Source organism: Muscardinus avellanarius (genome assembly GCF_963383645.1).
Source record: "Muscardinus avellanarius genome assembly, chromosome: X".
Lineage (NCBI taxonomy): Eukaryota > Metazoa > Chordata > Mammalia > Rodentia > Gliridae > Muscardinus > Muscardinus avellanarius.
This window is the reverse complement of record NC_137792.1, coordinates 70,570,700-70,587,115: the sequence shown is the minus strand read 5'-3', so window position 1 is coordinate 70,587,115 and position 16,416 is coordinate 70,570,700. Positions and strand designations below refer to the sequence as shown.

Genomic DNA, 16,416 nt, shown 5'->3' with positions numbered 1-16,416 from the left:
GTCTTGGTAAATTGCAGAGGGTCTCACAAAATAGCTGAGGCTGTCCGCAAATCTATGATCCTCTGCAAATCTATGATTTTCTTGTCTCAACCTCTCAAGTACTGGGATTACAAGCATGTGTTTGTAATCCCAGTTGAGAGTTTCCAATTTATTGACATATAAGTTTTCAAATGACATAATGGATTAATGACTTAATGACTCTCTGGATTTCAGAGTTATCTGTGGAGATATTTTCTTTTTCATCTGTAGTCTTATATTCTTCTCTTTTCTTTTCATTATATTAGCTAAGAATTAATCACAATAAGTGAAAAACCAAAAATCAACATTATACTTAAATTGGGAAAAACTGAAAGCATTTTCTTTAAAGTCAGAATGAAGACAATAATGTTTATACTCACTACTCCTATTTAATATATTTGAAATTTTCCCCAGCTTAATAAGGGAAGAATAGGAAATAAAATAAATAAATTGGAAGGGAAGGAGTCAAATGATCACTATTTGCAGGTGATATGATGTTACACTTAGAAGACCAAAAAACTCCACCAGAAGACTTCTAGAACTGATAAAGGTACAACAAAGTAGCAGGATTAAAAAACACCATATAAAAATCAATAGCTTGTCTAGCTGGGCGTGGTGGCATACGCTTGTAATCCCAGCATTTGGGAGGCTGAAACAGGAGGATCGCACAGGTTCAAAACCAGCCTCAGCTACTGAATGAGGCTCTCAACAACTCAGTGAGACCCTGTTTCCAAATAAAATATAAAATAGGTCTTGAAGTGTAGCCCGGAGGTAGAAAGCCCCTGGGTTCCATTCCTGTACCACACACACACACACACACACACACACACACAAAATCAATAGCTTGTTTATACACCAATAATCAATCTGCTGAAAAAGAAATCAGAAAAACAATTCCATTCACAATGGCCTCAAAAAATTAAATACCTAGAAATAATCAAAGATAGGAAGAAAAATATCTCTATGATGAAAGTTATAGTACACTGAAGAAATAAATTTCAAAGGACACTAGAAAATGAAAATATCTCCCATGTTCTTTTTTTTTTTTTTTGCAGGTCTGGGGATGGAACCCAGGGGCATTTAACCTCCGAGCTACACCTCCTCCCCTATTTTTATTCTTTATTTTGAAACAGGGTCTCTCTGAGTTGCAAAGGACCTCCTCACTAAGTAGCTGAGACTTTCCATGAACCGTGATCCTCCGGCCTCAGCCTCCCCAGTGCTGGGATTACAAGCGTGCACCAACATGCCCCGGCTCTCCCGTGTTCTTGAATAGGCAGAATTAATATTGTTAAAATTGCCCTATTACAAAAGGCAACAGATTAAATGCAACCCATATCAAAATATCAATGTCATTATTCACTGGCAACTCTAAAATCCATTTTAATATTAATATAGAAGAATAAAAGGACCCAAAATAGCCAAAGCAATTCTGAACAATAAGAACAATGCTGAGGACATCACAATTCCTGTATGTAAAACTTTATGATACTGGCATGAAAAGAGACACATGGAACAATGTAATAAAGTGAGGATATAGAGACAAACCCTCTGTATCAATGGAGTATTAGATAGGAACACAAACTCTGAACCTGGGTTCAACTTGATAACTGGATTGGCTCTGCACTTCAGGTTCCTAAAATACAATGGAAATAACAGAGTTAGTCAACTGAGAACACTTAGTGGGACATCTTTGATATTAGCAGTTGTGAAGTTCACCTTAAGAGGCAATTCTAAGTTTTCCATAACCCAGTGGACTGCACTGAAGAAACAAATTACATAACATTTTCCTGGTAGGTGGAAACAGCCCTAGAGATACTTGGTTATCTTTAAAGAAAGGCATTACCTGGGCATGGTGGTGCATGCCTGTAATTCCAGCTACTCAGGAAGATGAAGTATGAGGACCACACTTTTTAAGGACAGCATGGTAACTTAGTGAGAATCTGTTTCAAAATTTAAAAAAGCTGTAGTTGTAATTCAATGGTGGGACACCCCTAGGTTCCATCTGCAGAACAATAAATAAGTAAATAAATAAATAAATAAATAAGTCATTAGACCTCTTTCTGGAAAAAAGTGAGGGAGCCTTTAATGCCACTGTGATTTGAATATTGATGGATAAGAGGCATCGTTTTTTTATTTGCAGTCTTACTGTACTTTGTCATACTGACATGAGCACTAGAGAGAGAATGCTGTGCTCAGTGGAATAGGGTAAAAACCTTGTAGGCCTAGCATATTAATGTGAACACTGTAGGGAAGGATATGGGGATCTATTTGGAGCAACAGTTTCAGAGGGACTATCCTTGCTTCGAACCACAGAGAAGACACTGTGAAATACTCAAAAAGATTCAACAGTTGTTGACTCTGGCAAAACCTTGGCCCAAACTACAGATAGTTTTTTTTTAACTGAGGATTGAACCCAGGGATGCTCTACCTTCAAACTACACCCACAGCCCTATTTTATTTTTTGTTTTGAAACAGAGTCTCACTAGGTCTTGCTAAATTGATGAGGCTGTCCTAGAACATGTGGTCTTCCTGTCTCAGACTCCCTCTGCTGCAATTACAGGTGTGCACCAACACGCCCAGCTGGAACCTCATGTTTACAGGCTCCCAGAGGTGCTTGAGTAGAGAACTTTGGAAGGCTCACTCTGTGTGAGCAAATGTGTGCTAGAGCAGAGAAATTCAGAATTCATGATTGTGTCCTTACCTTATCTCCTTCATTAAGTTGTTTGGACACATATGCTAAATCTCGTCTCTGTATTGCTCAAGATCATGAGTCCTACTCCTTCTAGAATACTGTGAAGACTTCAAGAAATATCTTATTTATCTCTATCCTTAATGGTATCTGGCTCTGAGCTTACTTTTGCCTACATTTTTCGGATTGATTAAGGTATATAAATTGTGTATCATGAATTCACATATCCTAAGTCTACAGTTTAAGTTTTAATAAATTTATACAATCAAGCAACCACCACAAACTTTTATTTTATTTATATTTTATTGGTACATTGTAGTCATACATCTTAATGGGGTAAAGGTTGGTAGAGGCATACATGCACACATCACTCATTTAGCCCTCATGGAATTTTCACCCATTCTCTTCTTCTCCCTCTTCTCACGTTAGGTTTACTGATTGACATTGATATGTTTATGAATGTACATTAGGGTATTACCCTCTCCCCCTTCCATCCCCCTCAGTTAGGTCTCCTTATTGGCTCATCTATGGTTTCTCCATCTTTAGCTAGAGTTCCTCCTATGCCCTATTTTCTCCCAAGTTTCTGCATATTAGGGAGAGCACCCATTTTTATATTTTTGTGACTAATATCACTTAGCACAATGTTCTCCAATTCCATCCATTTCCCTGTAAATGACATACTTTTGTTTTTCTTGATGGCTGAGTAAAATTTCATTGTGTACATATCCCATAGTTGTGTAACAGATTCATATGCTGATGGACATCTTGGCTGGTTTCATAGTTTGGCAATTGTGAATTGTGCAGCTATGAACATAGATATGCATACATTAGGTTCGTAGTTTGGTTTCCATACTTTTGGGTAGATACCCAGAAGTCTTACTGCTGGATAATATGTTAGATTTGTTCCCATTCTTCTAAGCATCCTGCATACAGTTTTCCAAAGTGGTTGCACTAATTCATAATCCCACCAACAATGTATTAGACTTCCCACTTCTCCACACCCTCACCAGCATTTGTGGTTGTTTGTATTTTGAATAATTACCTTTTTTTTGGCGATACTAGGGATGGAACCCAGTGGCATTCTACCTCCGAGCTACACCCCCAGCACTATTTTTTATTCTGTATTTTGAAACCGGGTCTCACTGAGTTGCAAGGGCCCTCACTAAGTAGCTGAGGCTCATCAAGAACTGTGATCCTCCAGTCTCAGCCTCCCGAATGCTGGGATTATAAGCATGCACTACCACGCCTGGCTGAATGATTACCATGCTAACTGGAGTTAGGGGAAATCTCAGGATAGTTTTGATTTGCATCTCTCTGATTTATAATGATATTGAACATTGTTATACATCTATTGGTCATTAGAATTTCTTCTTTTGTGAACTGTGAATTTAGTTCACTTGCCCATTTTTATTTTTATTGTATTTATTAATTTTTTATTAATTTTTTATTTTTATGTGGATCATATTGGAAATGAAATACACAAGCATGGGAAGGAGGGATGGGGAGGGAATAGAGTGGGGATTGGGTAGGGGCTAACTGGGTGATGTGTGCATATATGTCTACACAAGATTTTTACCCCATTATAATGTATGAATACTGACTAATATCACTTAGCATAATGTTCTCCAATTCCATCCATTTCCCTCTAAATGACATAATTTTGTTTTTCTTGATGGCTGAGTACAATTTCATGTGTGCATATTCCATAGTTGTGTTTTTAATTTAAAAAATTTAAAAAGAAAATGGCATACATTTAGACAGTCGTGGTGCCCTCTCTCCCACCCACTACTTCCCCTAACCCTCCTCCCAACAATGAGTGTTCAGGTTAACCATGCTACGTTAATACTTTTACACATATTCAAATGTAGCTCCTCTATTAATCAATTTCAGCCTTCTTCCTCTCCTACCCTTCCACTGTAGCTTTTCTGAGGTTTTCTTTCCATTATCTGGAGTCCCTTTGGTATTCCTAATAGTCACTAGTTTGGGCATATTAGAGAAAACATATGTCCCTTCTCTTTCTGTCCATGGCTGATCTCACTCTCTTTCTGTCCATGGCTGATCTCACTTAACATAATGTTGTCCAGGTCTTTCCATCTTCTTGTGAATAACATAATTGTCTTCTTCTTTATAGCTGAGTAGAATTTTATTGTGTGTATTTCCCATAATTTTGCAATCCATTCATCTGTTGATGGAGACCTAGGTTTCATATTTTGGCTATTATGAATTGTGCTGCTTTGAACATGGCTATGCATGTTAATGTAGTTCTCTGATCTCAGCCCTTTTGGAAAGATACCCAGGAGTGGTATAGCTGGATCATATGGTGGATATATCCTTAGTTTTCTATGGAATCTCCACACTGATCCCCATAGCGTACTTGCCCACTTTTTGATTCGGTTATTTGTTTTCTTAGCAGTGAGTTTCTTGAGTTCTCTGTATATTTTAGATATTAGTCCCCTATTGGAGGAGTAGTTGGCAAAAATATTCTCCCATTCTGTGGGCTCTCTGTTGATGTTCTTGATAGTTCCCTTTGCTGTACACAAGTTCTTCAGTTTAATGCACTCTCACCTCTTGATCTTTCTCTAAATTTCTTGTGCCTTTTGGATCTTGTTGAGAAAGATTTTACCTCTGCCTATATGTTGCAGTGTTGGAACTATACCCTCTTTATGGAGCTTCAAGGTCTAATTTCCAAGTCTGATCCACTTTGAATTTACTTTTGTATAGAGCTAGAAAGTGGGATTCATGTTGATTTTTCTGCATATGGTTAACAAATATTGCCAACACAATTTGTTGAAGAGTCTATAAATGTGCAGATTTGTTTTGTTTCTGAGTCTTCTATTCTGCTTCATTGATCTATGTGTCTGTTTTTGTGCCAATACCATGCTGTTTCAATTATATGGCTTTGTACTATAGTCTAAAGTTAGTAGTATGATGCCTTCTGCATGGTTCTTGTTGATGAGAATTACTTTGGCTATTCTGGGTTTCTTATTGTTTCAAATTAATTTAAGGACTGAATTGTCTATGTCTTTGAGGAATGACCTTGGTGATTTAATAGGTATTGCATTGAATCTGTAGATCATGTTTGTAATAATGGCCATTTTGATGATATTATTCTGCCTATCACAGAGCACAAAAGGTCCTTCCATCTCCTAAGGTCTTCTTTGATTTCTTTTTTTCAAAGTCTTATAATTTTCCTTATAGAGGTCTTTTATTACCTTGGTTAGATTTATTTCTAAGTACTTTTTGTGGGATATCCTGAGTGAAATTTTTCTGGATTATTTTTCAGTGGATTTATAGTTAGCATACAGGAAAACTTCTGATTTCTTAACATTGACTTTTTTCAGACACTGCTGAATTTGTTGATCAGTTCTATGAGTCTTTTGGTTGAGTTTTTTGGGTCCTCTAACTATGGTATCATATCATCTGCAAACTGGTATAGTTTTAGTTGTTTTTCTATTTGTACTCCTTTGATTTCCTTCTCCTGCCTTATTGCTCTAGCAAGAGTCTCAAGTACTATACTGAAAAGACATGGTGTTACTGGAAATCCTTGTCTTTATCCTCTTTTTAGAGGAAACTTTTGAAGTTTCTCCCCATTTAATATGAAGTTGGCTGTGGGCTTATTTTATATTGCTTTTATGATGTTGAGGTATTTTCCTTCTATTCTGATTCTTTGCAGTGCTTTTAGCATAAATGGGTGTTGGATTTTATCAAATGCTTTTTTATCATCTATTAAAGTGATCATGTGAATTTTGTCTTTGGTTCTGTTTATGTGATGAATTACATGGATCATTTCTTGTATGTTAAGCCAGCCTTACATCCCTGGGATGAACCCTATTTGGTCATGGTGTATGATTTTATGTGGCTTTGAATGTGTGTTGCTAGTATTTTGTTTAGCAGTTTTATGTCTAAGTTTGTCAAAGATATAGTCCTGTAGGTTTTTTTTCCTTGAGCTATCTTTATGGGACTTTGTTACTAAAGTGATGCTGGCTTCACAGAATATATTTGGGTAAGTCCCATTTCTTTCTATTTCATGGAATAGGTCGAGATTGAAGATTAGCTCTTCCATAGAGGTTTTATAAAACTCACTTGGAAAACCATCTGGTCCTGGGCTTTTCTTTGATGGTAGGCTCTTTATTGTTGCTTCAATCCCTTTGATTATTATTGGTTGGTTTAAATTTTCTATATATTCTTGACTCAGTTTTAGGAAATTTGTATGTATACAGAAATTTGTCAATATTATCTAGATTCTCCATTTTGTTGGCATATAGTTTTTCAAAGTGGTTTCTTATAATTCTCTGGATTTCCACCCTTTTGGTAATATCTCTTTTTTCATCTCTTATTTTAGTAATTTGTATAGACTCTCTCTCTCTCTCTCTCTCTCTCTCTCTCTCTCTCTCTCTCTCTCAGGTTGGCTTGTAGTTTATTTATATCTTGTTAATTTTTTTGAGAAGTCAGCTTTTAGTTTTGTTGATTTTCTGTGTTATTTTTATTCTATACTTCATTGATTTCTGCTCTGGTTTTAATAATTATATTTTTTTTCTACTGGCTTTGGGATTAGATTAAGTTCCTGTTTTTCAAGGGCTTTGAGGTGTGTCATTAGGTTTTTGTGTATCATACTGGGGAAGAAACCCAGGTGCCTTCTGCCTCAGGGCTACAACTCCAGACCTATGTTATATTTTATTTGGAAACAGGGTCTCACTAAGTTGCTAAAAGACTCACTAAACTGTTGAGACTGGCTTTGAGCCTGCATGATCCTCCTGGGATTACAAATGTACACCACTACACCTGCCTTTGTCAATAGGTTATTTATTTAGTGATTTTTTTTTGTTCTTATGTGGGCACTCAGTGCTATGAATTTTTCTCTTAATACTGCTTTCACAGTGTCCCAGAGGTTTTGATATGTTGTATCTCTATTTTCATTGTTTTTAGAAATTTGTTGCTTTCACCCCTTATATCTTCTATGACCCATTCTTCATTCAGTAATATAGTGTTCATTCTACATATGTTTATGTGGTTTCTCTGGGTATTCTTATAGTTGATTTCTAGTTTCATTTTATTATGGTCTGAAAAGACACGTGGATGTGTGTCCATTTTTTGAATTTGCTAGTGCTCACTTTATGGCCAGGAAGTGATCTATTTTGGAGAAGGTTCTGTGAGCAAGTAAAAAAAAATGTGAACTCTGCTGTAGTTGGGTGGAATATTCTATATGTGTCTAATATGTCCATTTGATTGATGGTGTTCTTTAGGTCTGAGGCATCTGTATTGACCTTTTGTCTAGAAGATTGGTTTAATGGTGTGAGCGGGGTGTTGAAGTCTCGCAGTATTATTTTATTAGGACTTATGTGTGACTTAATGTCACAAATAGTTTATTTTATAAAAGTGGCTGCACCTATGTTTGGGGCATAAATGTTGACTATTGTTATTTTATTTTGCTGGATTGTTCCTTTTATCAATAAAAAATGACTTGCTTTGTCTCTTCTGACAAGCTTATGCTTGAAGTCTAATTCATCTGATTTCATTGTTTCTATTCCTGCTTGTCTTAAAGTTCTGTTAACATGAATTATCCTGCCTCAGACCTTCACCTTTAGTTGTATCTTTATTTGTAAGGTGTGTTTATTGCAGGCAGCATATAGATTCTGGCTTTTAATCATTTTGCCACTTTACATCTTTTTTGGGCTGGGGATTGAACTCAAAAGCATTCTGCCTCTTAGCCATACCCCTAGTCCTACATTTTGTTTTTATTTTGAAGCAGGGTCTCACCAGAGTGAAGAGAGTCTCAACACTTGCTGGGGCTACCCCTGAACCTCTGATCATTGTGTCTCAGGTTTTCAAGTACTGGGATTACAAGTGTGTGCCATACAATCAGCTTTATTTGTGTCTTTTATTGGGGAGTTGAGGCCAATTATATTCAGCATCATTATTGAGAGATGATTTTAAATTTCTAACACTTTGAGTTTTATGTTCTGTTTGAGGTAGGGTTCTTTGTTCTTCTATTCTTAGTTGTTTGTTTGATGGAAATTTTTGTTTCTTTGGTTATGATGCTTATTATTTATTTCTTGTTTGTAATTAATCTCTTTTAGTATTTTCTCTAGTGCTGGTTTGGACAATATAAATTCTTTCATAAATTCTTTTTTATTTCCCCATCGAATTTGAGGGATAGTTTTGCTGGGTAGGAAATTTTGGGCTGCAAGGTGCTTTCTTTCAGAGTTTGAAATATGTTGCTCAAAGCCCTCCTGGCTTTTGTAACTTGGTTGAGGAAGTCTGGAGTAATTCTAATTGTATAGACTAAGTGCTCTGAATCTTTAATTATGAATGATTGACGAGTGTTGTTTAAGTTTTGTGGATGAGTTATTCATCAAGAATTGCTAGTTAGCCTGAAACTCTCTTGTTCCTGGGTTAATAGAACGTGAAGAAAACCTAGCCCTATGATGTCAAATAAGTTTGGCTCATGGTTAGGAACTGTTTTTCAATACCTGTCACTGATTTTTAACCTTTCAGAAGCCAGGGAGTATTGTTTCAGCATGTCTTTGATACCTAGTCCTTGGGAGACCTTGAATGAAACACTTTTCCATACTGGACCTCATTCATGTATATGGGAAATGAGAACATTTGATTTCATCATTTCTGAGGTCACCTCCATCACTGAGATTATTGGATCCTGAAATTCAGGACATCCAAGAGACACTCTCTCCCACACTGCTTCAGTGTCACTCCAATCCTGTCATTCTTTCCTGATTCTGCCTCATCAGAAGGAAAAGGGAGAAGGCAACGGATGTTGATGGCTGTGGATAATTTCAGAAATCACACACCACCATGTTTGTTTCTTCTAAAACAGTGCTAATGGAGATCAGCTGCGGTGTGAATTGGGAGATACTGTTTAGTCCTTGTTAAATGATATGCAGGAATCCCAGAGAGATTTCATTATTAGTTTGGTGAGAATAAGATGTGAATTTTAGAAATCCTGCCCCCTTTTTGTAGAGATGATATTAAAGAGCAAGCCCAGTGGATAAAATTACTTAAGTGCATGTACTAAAAAGCTTAGTGATTTGGTTTTTTTTTGCAAACTCTCCTCCTCCCCATTCCCATCAAAAGCACTTCTTTGGCTGACTAATTCAAACTGTGGAGAGAATTTCATAATAGGTAGAAGACAGATGTGGTTTGGGAGACTTAAGTAACCAGGTAATTGGTGCAGATCATCAATTCCTCTTTGTAGAGCTGATCGTACCTAGTTCATCAGCACAAAAAGCAGCAGCTTTGCTTTGCTTCCCTGGTTAATTAACAAGCCAACTATTTTGCTATTTTCTGTTTTACTACCCAGACTAATTTACAGTATGGTTATATTTATAAACATATTACTATGAAAAGTTTCTCCTAGCTGAGAGAGTTTCTACTGAATTCAACAATTTCAGAGAGTATTCCTTAGCAGATTTTATTATTAGCTGCCTTCAAATTTCTGGCATCCCACTCCCAGACAATCCCTTCACCCCCTCCCACAATTTTTGTTGCAGGGGGATTTTCTTGTTGGGACTAAGATGATGGCCTTAATTTTCTACATCCTTCAGTTGAAAGAAACATCATTCACATGCTCTTCACCTCTGGAGCAATCTATGTCATGTCATCTTCTGAAAATTATTTTCATTCATTAAGTCCTTGTATATCAGGACCTCAAGCAGTGTCGTTGTGTATTGTTTAGTTTGGGAACAAAGCAGCTTCAGTTTAACCATTTCTAGAAAGAGAGAACCCTGAAACAGCTCTTTTTAAAAAGGCAATATTAAAACTGACATTTAAATGGCAAAGCTGTTATTAGGGTATTTAGGGACAGAAAGACTGGTGGATTTTCCCTCTCGTAAAGGTTGCTTTTAGTATGGTGCATCACAGCTCTAGGAATATACACACTTAGAAATAGCCATGTGTCAGAAGTAGTTATTAAGTGCAGGTCATCTGAATTATTGCTTCTTGGAGGTGACACAAATCCTTTCAAAATGTGAATGATTTGTTGCTTTAGTGTCTTTCTGATATTAAATCTTGAGGAGTGGGTTCAAATTTTTGTTTCAGAGAACACTTAAATTTATTTGTCCTATAAAAGCAAGTGCATTAGATTACCATATAATTGTAGATGGGGGTAAGCAAAAGGTTTTCTGGGGGGTGGAGAAAAAAGCTAATGTCTATATGTACTGACCTGGGTAGCTATGAAGACAGGGTGGTTCTAATAAATATTAAGATGACCTAATCAACCTAATTAATTTTAAAAGCCCCCCAAAAGAATATCAAGCAATTTCAGAGCATTTCCAAGCTCCTCCCTCCTTTTATGTCCCAGGACTCCCAATAAGAGTCCTCCACTTCCGTCCCCCCACCTCCCACTCTCCAGTGCCAGATCAGTAAGCGCTTTGCCAAGCATGCTGGGAGACACAGAGCAACTGAAGGAAAGGAGCATCCGGATGTCTTAGATTTTCTTTCCATTTGGTTCTGTTCTGTGCTCCTGACACCATCTCATTGGTAGACGTAGGCAGTGGACGTGGCAATCAACTACATTTGAACTGAGCAGGAGAAATACTGAAGACACAGTCTACAGGAGAAATGTCTCAAATGCAGCCTCAGTCACCTAATCAGACTTTAATTTCAATCACAAATGACACAGATTCATCAAGCCCTGTCGTTTCCAATGAGACCACAAATAAAGGACGGAGCAGAGAAAATTCTCCAGGAATAGAAGCGCTGTGTGCCATCTATATTACTTATGCTGTGATCATTTCGGTGGGCATCCTCGGAAATGCTATTCTCATCAAAGTCTTTTTCAAGACCAAATCCATGCAAACAGTTCCGAATATTTTCATCACTAGCCTGGCTTTTGGAGATCTTTTACTTTTGCTGACTTGCGTGCCTGTGGATGCAACCCACTACCTAGCGGAAGGATGGCTGTTCGGAAGAATTGGTTGTAAGGTGCTCTCTTTCATCCGGCTCACTTCTGTTGGTGTGTCCGTGTTCACTTTAACAATTCTTAGCGCTGACAGGTGAGTTTCTTTTTTCTATTTGATTTGCCATGCTGTGGATATGGGCAAAAAAGGGGGAAGCCTGTACTTAGCATTTACTAGTTATTATTATGCTTTTCTCACACTCTATAAGCTGGATTTAAGATTGGAAAATCTGGTAGCATTTTAGATAAAAGTTGGTTTTGAAAATGTCAAAATCCCTGTCTCGGCATCTGAGGAGAGGTTGAAAATGTATGCTTCAGGGGAATTTATTTTCTTTAGAGTTTAATTGTTTGCCTGAAAGTATATCTAACAGTGTTTTTATTTTCCTCTGGCTTAGAAGCAAAGCAAATTGTTGCAGGTGTAAAAGAAAAAAAATGTCATGCTTTATACATTAGTGCAACCTAGTGGTATGATAGAGTCAACAGGAAAACATTGGCATAGGTGTGAAATTGACCACACATATACATTTCTGTATGCCAAAAGGGTGGTAAAAAGAGAAAATGCAACTAATTTACTTGAAATCCGTCAAGTTAACAAACAGCAGAAAAACGATGAGGTTTTACACTCCCTGGTAATTCAATGTAATGTCATTGCTGAATTGTTTGTTTTCTCTATAGGCATTCAGTGACATTATCATTTCCAGATAAGTAAATTAATCCTGATTGACTTTCAAAACTAAAATATGTGAGAATCTTTTGCCATCAGGTGTTTGGACTCCTGTGTTAGGATGTTTTCAGTCTAAGTGTTGTATTTTTATGTGTCCCTATCGTGGAATTTTAACTGTAAAAGCATGAAAAAATTGAGGCTCCAAATAGTAAAGGTGATGCTTTAAAAATCCTTCACAAAGCCTGTAAGTAATCAATGCCTGGCAGTACTGAAAGAAATAACATCTTCAGATCCTGGCATCTGAGAAGAAAAATATTGCCCTGTGTCTTCTTTGAATTTTTAGCTTTACTGGTCTTATATTCTGTTTAAGGGCAGACTAACATAAACGCTATAGGTTTAAGGTGTTTTTTTTTTCTTAATAAGGAGGCTTCTTTGCACCGGCACTAGGCTCCCGATTTCACCCTTGCCTTGCCCTGAATCTCCCCACTTGATTGATCAGGCTGGGCAACAAGGTAGAACTTATGAATGGGGAAGAAATTAACCGTCTCCTCTTTACTGCTGTAAATACCTGGAATTCTTTTCTAGGAAGGTTGGATTGTTCACTCATGAAGAAAATAATTTGATTTGACGTGAGTCACTTATACAAAACAGGGGGTCTTTTAGAACACTTACGTAGGTGTTGAATGCATAGGTGATAAATTACTCTTGGTCACACACAAAATAATGCTGAAAAATATTTGTCCTAAATAGAGGGTCCGTCCAGACATAAAGTGATAAAACTGAGACTCTGGAATATCTCATAGGAGTGAGTAATGGGGAAACGAATTAGCATAAATAAAAGATCCTGGGGTGTGTTTTGTGTGTTTGAAACCATATCAATTCACATTGGTTAATGTTGATGTAGTTATACATGTGTGGATAGGAGGTAGACCTGGATGATTGCTAAGGATACTTCTAATCCTAAAATTCTGTAATGCCAGTATTGACTTTTAACCTTTGCATCTGCTTATGTGTTTCTAGATATAAAGCAGTTGTGAAGCCACTTGAGCGACAGCCCTCCAATGCCATCCTGAAGACTTGTGCAAAAGCTGGCTGTGTCTGGATCATGTCTATGATATTTGCTCTCCCAGAAGCTATTTTTTCGAATGTATATACTTTTCGAGATCCTGAAAAAAATGTAACCTTTGAAACATGTGCCTCCTATCCTGTTTCTGAGAAGCTCCTGCAAGAAATACATTCTCTGTTGTGTTTCTTAGTGTTTTACATTATCCCACTCTCGATTATCTCTGTCTATTATTCTCTGATTGCTAGGACTCTTTACAAAAGCACCTTGAACATACCCACTGAGGAACAAAGCCATGCCCGCAAGCAGGTATGTACTAATAGGTACTTACACAAATTATTTGCATTTAGGAGTGAAATTCCTAGTTTTGCACAGTGAGAAATTGTGCATTTACCTATGTATAAGTACAATAGTAGTGTAGTAGTTTTGTTATCAGCATGGGCTGTACTTTTCACCCCAGCCCTATCACATACTAGTTTAGCAGTAATTTAGCAAGTTACCTAACCTCTCTGATCTTTGATTTCCTTATCTGTAAAATTAAAAGAACTAGGTTGTATAGTTGAAATACTTAGAATAGTTCCCGGTGCAGAGTAAGCATGCAATAATTGGTGAAATGATTATTATTAGAAAGGGACAATTGAAGTTCAGGAGGCATTAAAATTATTTATCCCATGGAATAGTAAGGAACATCACATAAAGTGACAGTGTTAAGCAAAGCCACTTTTATTTTTTAAAGTGTAACAGAATAATAGTAATGCACAGAGTGGCTGAACTGGCAAGAACCCGTAACATTATTCAATGCTAACCACTTACACACAGATGAGCAGAATGAGGTTGGGGAATGAAATGCCAGTGGCAAGAGAACACAGTGACTCACAAAAGCTTGATTAAGGCCATTGCAAGAGCCAGGTGTGGTCTAGTCTCATAAATATGGACAGACTAAAAGGGATGTTGGCAAAACACAATTTATTTGATTAGGAAAGGGAAAAAAAGAAATTTCTACCCTCTGGGGAGAAAGATGTGATTCCATCTGCCTCCTGACCAGCACGCAGGGAGCTACGCCTGTTTTGGGAGCTAGTCTCTTCAGTTAGTTCCACTGTGGTGTGCATAAGGCTCAAGTTGCATCTTTAATGCCTGCAGGAACCTGTTATTTTTTCCCTGGCTATGACCACAGGCTTCATCTTCACTTAACCTGGCTCATCTCTCTTATAAATAGATGTAGGTGGGATTATTCTGACATATGAAGGATAACACACTTGGTTTTTATTCCTTTCACTATATGATTAGAATTTCTGTATATTAAAACAAAATTTTCAGCCAGGTGAGGTGGTACACGCCTATAATCCCAGGACTTTGGAGGCTGAGATAGTAGGATCGCAGGTTTAAGGTCAGGCTGGGCAACTTAGTGAGACTCTGTTTCAAAATAAAATGTAAAAAAGGGCTAGAGGTGTGGCTCAGAGATCCCTGGGTTCAATCCCCAGTATCATAAATAAGTAAATAGTTTTTTCAGTGCTGGAAATGAAACCTAGGGAATAAGCTAGACAAGTGTTGTACCACTGAGATATGACCCCATCTCTTAAAATTATTTTTTTTCTTTTTGGTACTGAGGCTTGTACCCAGGAGCATTCAACCTCTGAGCTACACTCCAACCCTATTTTATTTTTCATTTTGAAACAGAGTCTCACTAAATTACCATGAACTGGCTTCAGACCTGTGAGCCTCATGTTTCAATCTCCCAAGTACTGGGATTATAGGCATGAGCCAAAGAGCCCAGTTAAAAATAATTTTTGACACCAACTTGACAATTTTCATAAGCCCCAGAAAATTATTCTAACCCAGTCAGCCTCTGCTGATGCAGGGAAAATAGTTTTGAATAGTGTTTCCCTATGTTTTTTAATTAAATTCAATTGCTGGGAATTTCACAGTACTCCTTTAGTTAAGTGGAGACATCCTAGAGCATCTCAAAATCAGAGGGTGGTGGGTGATCTCTGATTTAGAGTTAAAAAGATCAAGACTGTGGTAACCATGCCAATTAACTTGCTGTATTCTGTAGCCACAGGTTGACTTTCTGCACATCCCAGCCAGTTAGCTCACAGTGCATGTTCAAAGGAAAACCAGCTTGTTAACTGAATTTCTACATAAATCTACAAACTGGCTTTTAAATCTCTCTGATTTTTTTTGTATGTACGTGTGCATGTGTGTGCCATTTTTCTTCCCCAATGCAGATTGAATCCCGGAAGCGAATTGCAAAAACCGTGTTGGTGCTGGTGGCTCTGTTTGCTCTCTGCTGGTTGCCGAATCATCTCCTGTACCTCTACCACTCATTCACTTACCAAACTTATGTAGACCCCTCTGCCATTCATTTTATTGTGACGATTTTCTCTCGGGTGCTGGCTTTCAGTAATTCTTGCGTAAACCCCTTTGCTCTCTATTGGCTGAGCAAAACCTTCCAGAAGCATTTTAAAGCTCAGCTGTGCTGCTGCAAGGCAAAGGTGCCTGAGCCTTCTCCTGCTGCTACTCCTCTGAACAACCTGGCTGTGATGGGAAGGGTCCCAGGTGCTGGGGGTTCACAGGTGTCTGAAATTAGTGTAACCATGTTCAGTGGGTGTAGCATGAAGAAGGAGGAGGACAGAGTCTAGATCCATTAAATACGTTATTTTTCCTCTTAACCTGTGTTTGCAACTCTAAGTTGCACATAGGTATATGGTGTCTGGATTTTTGTTGTTTGCGATTGTATTGAAATCTTAGGAGTGAAGTATCCCTTAAGGAAAAGTCTGAGAATGATTTTCTTCACTGTGTAAACAGTGATACCATTGAGCTTTCTGAAGAAAATGAAGCCTGCAAAGTATAGAAAGACATGTTGGCATATGCTTGTGAATTGTAAGGAAGGTTGAGTAGGAGGAAAGGCAAAATGAACGAGATGAAACAAAAAAATCCAATTTGATTCTGTCACATCTCTGATGCTTCTAATTTCTTGTATACTCATGTAGTTGTAATGAAACTGTATTTGTGTTTACCATGTGATGTAAACCTAGGAGTTAGATTTTGCATATGAAATGATACCTAAAAGA

General features: G+C 37.5%; 1 protein-coding gene across 1 annotated transcript; it reads left to right on the top strand.

Annotated features, from left to right (window-relative positions):
• Positions 1–11,281: 11,281 nt before the first annotated feature.
• BRS3 (bombesin receptor subtype 3) lies at positions 11,282–15,984 on the top strand (the record flags this gene model as incomplete). The annotated part of the gene is made up of 3 exons (XM_080718314.1): positions 11,282–11,715; positions 13,303–13,654; positions 15,571–15,984. 3 exons carry the CDS (start codon positions 11,282–11,284, stop codon positions 15,982–15,984), a joined length of 1,200 nt encoding a protein of 399 aa, XP_080574440.1.
• Positions 15,985–16,416: the final 432 nt, after the last annotated feature.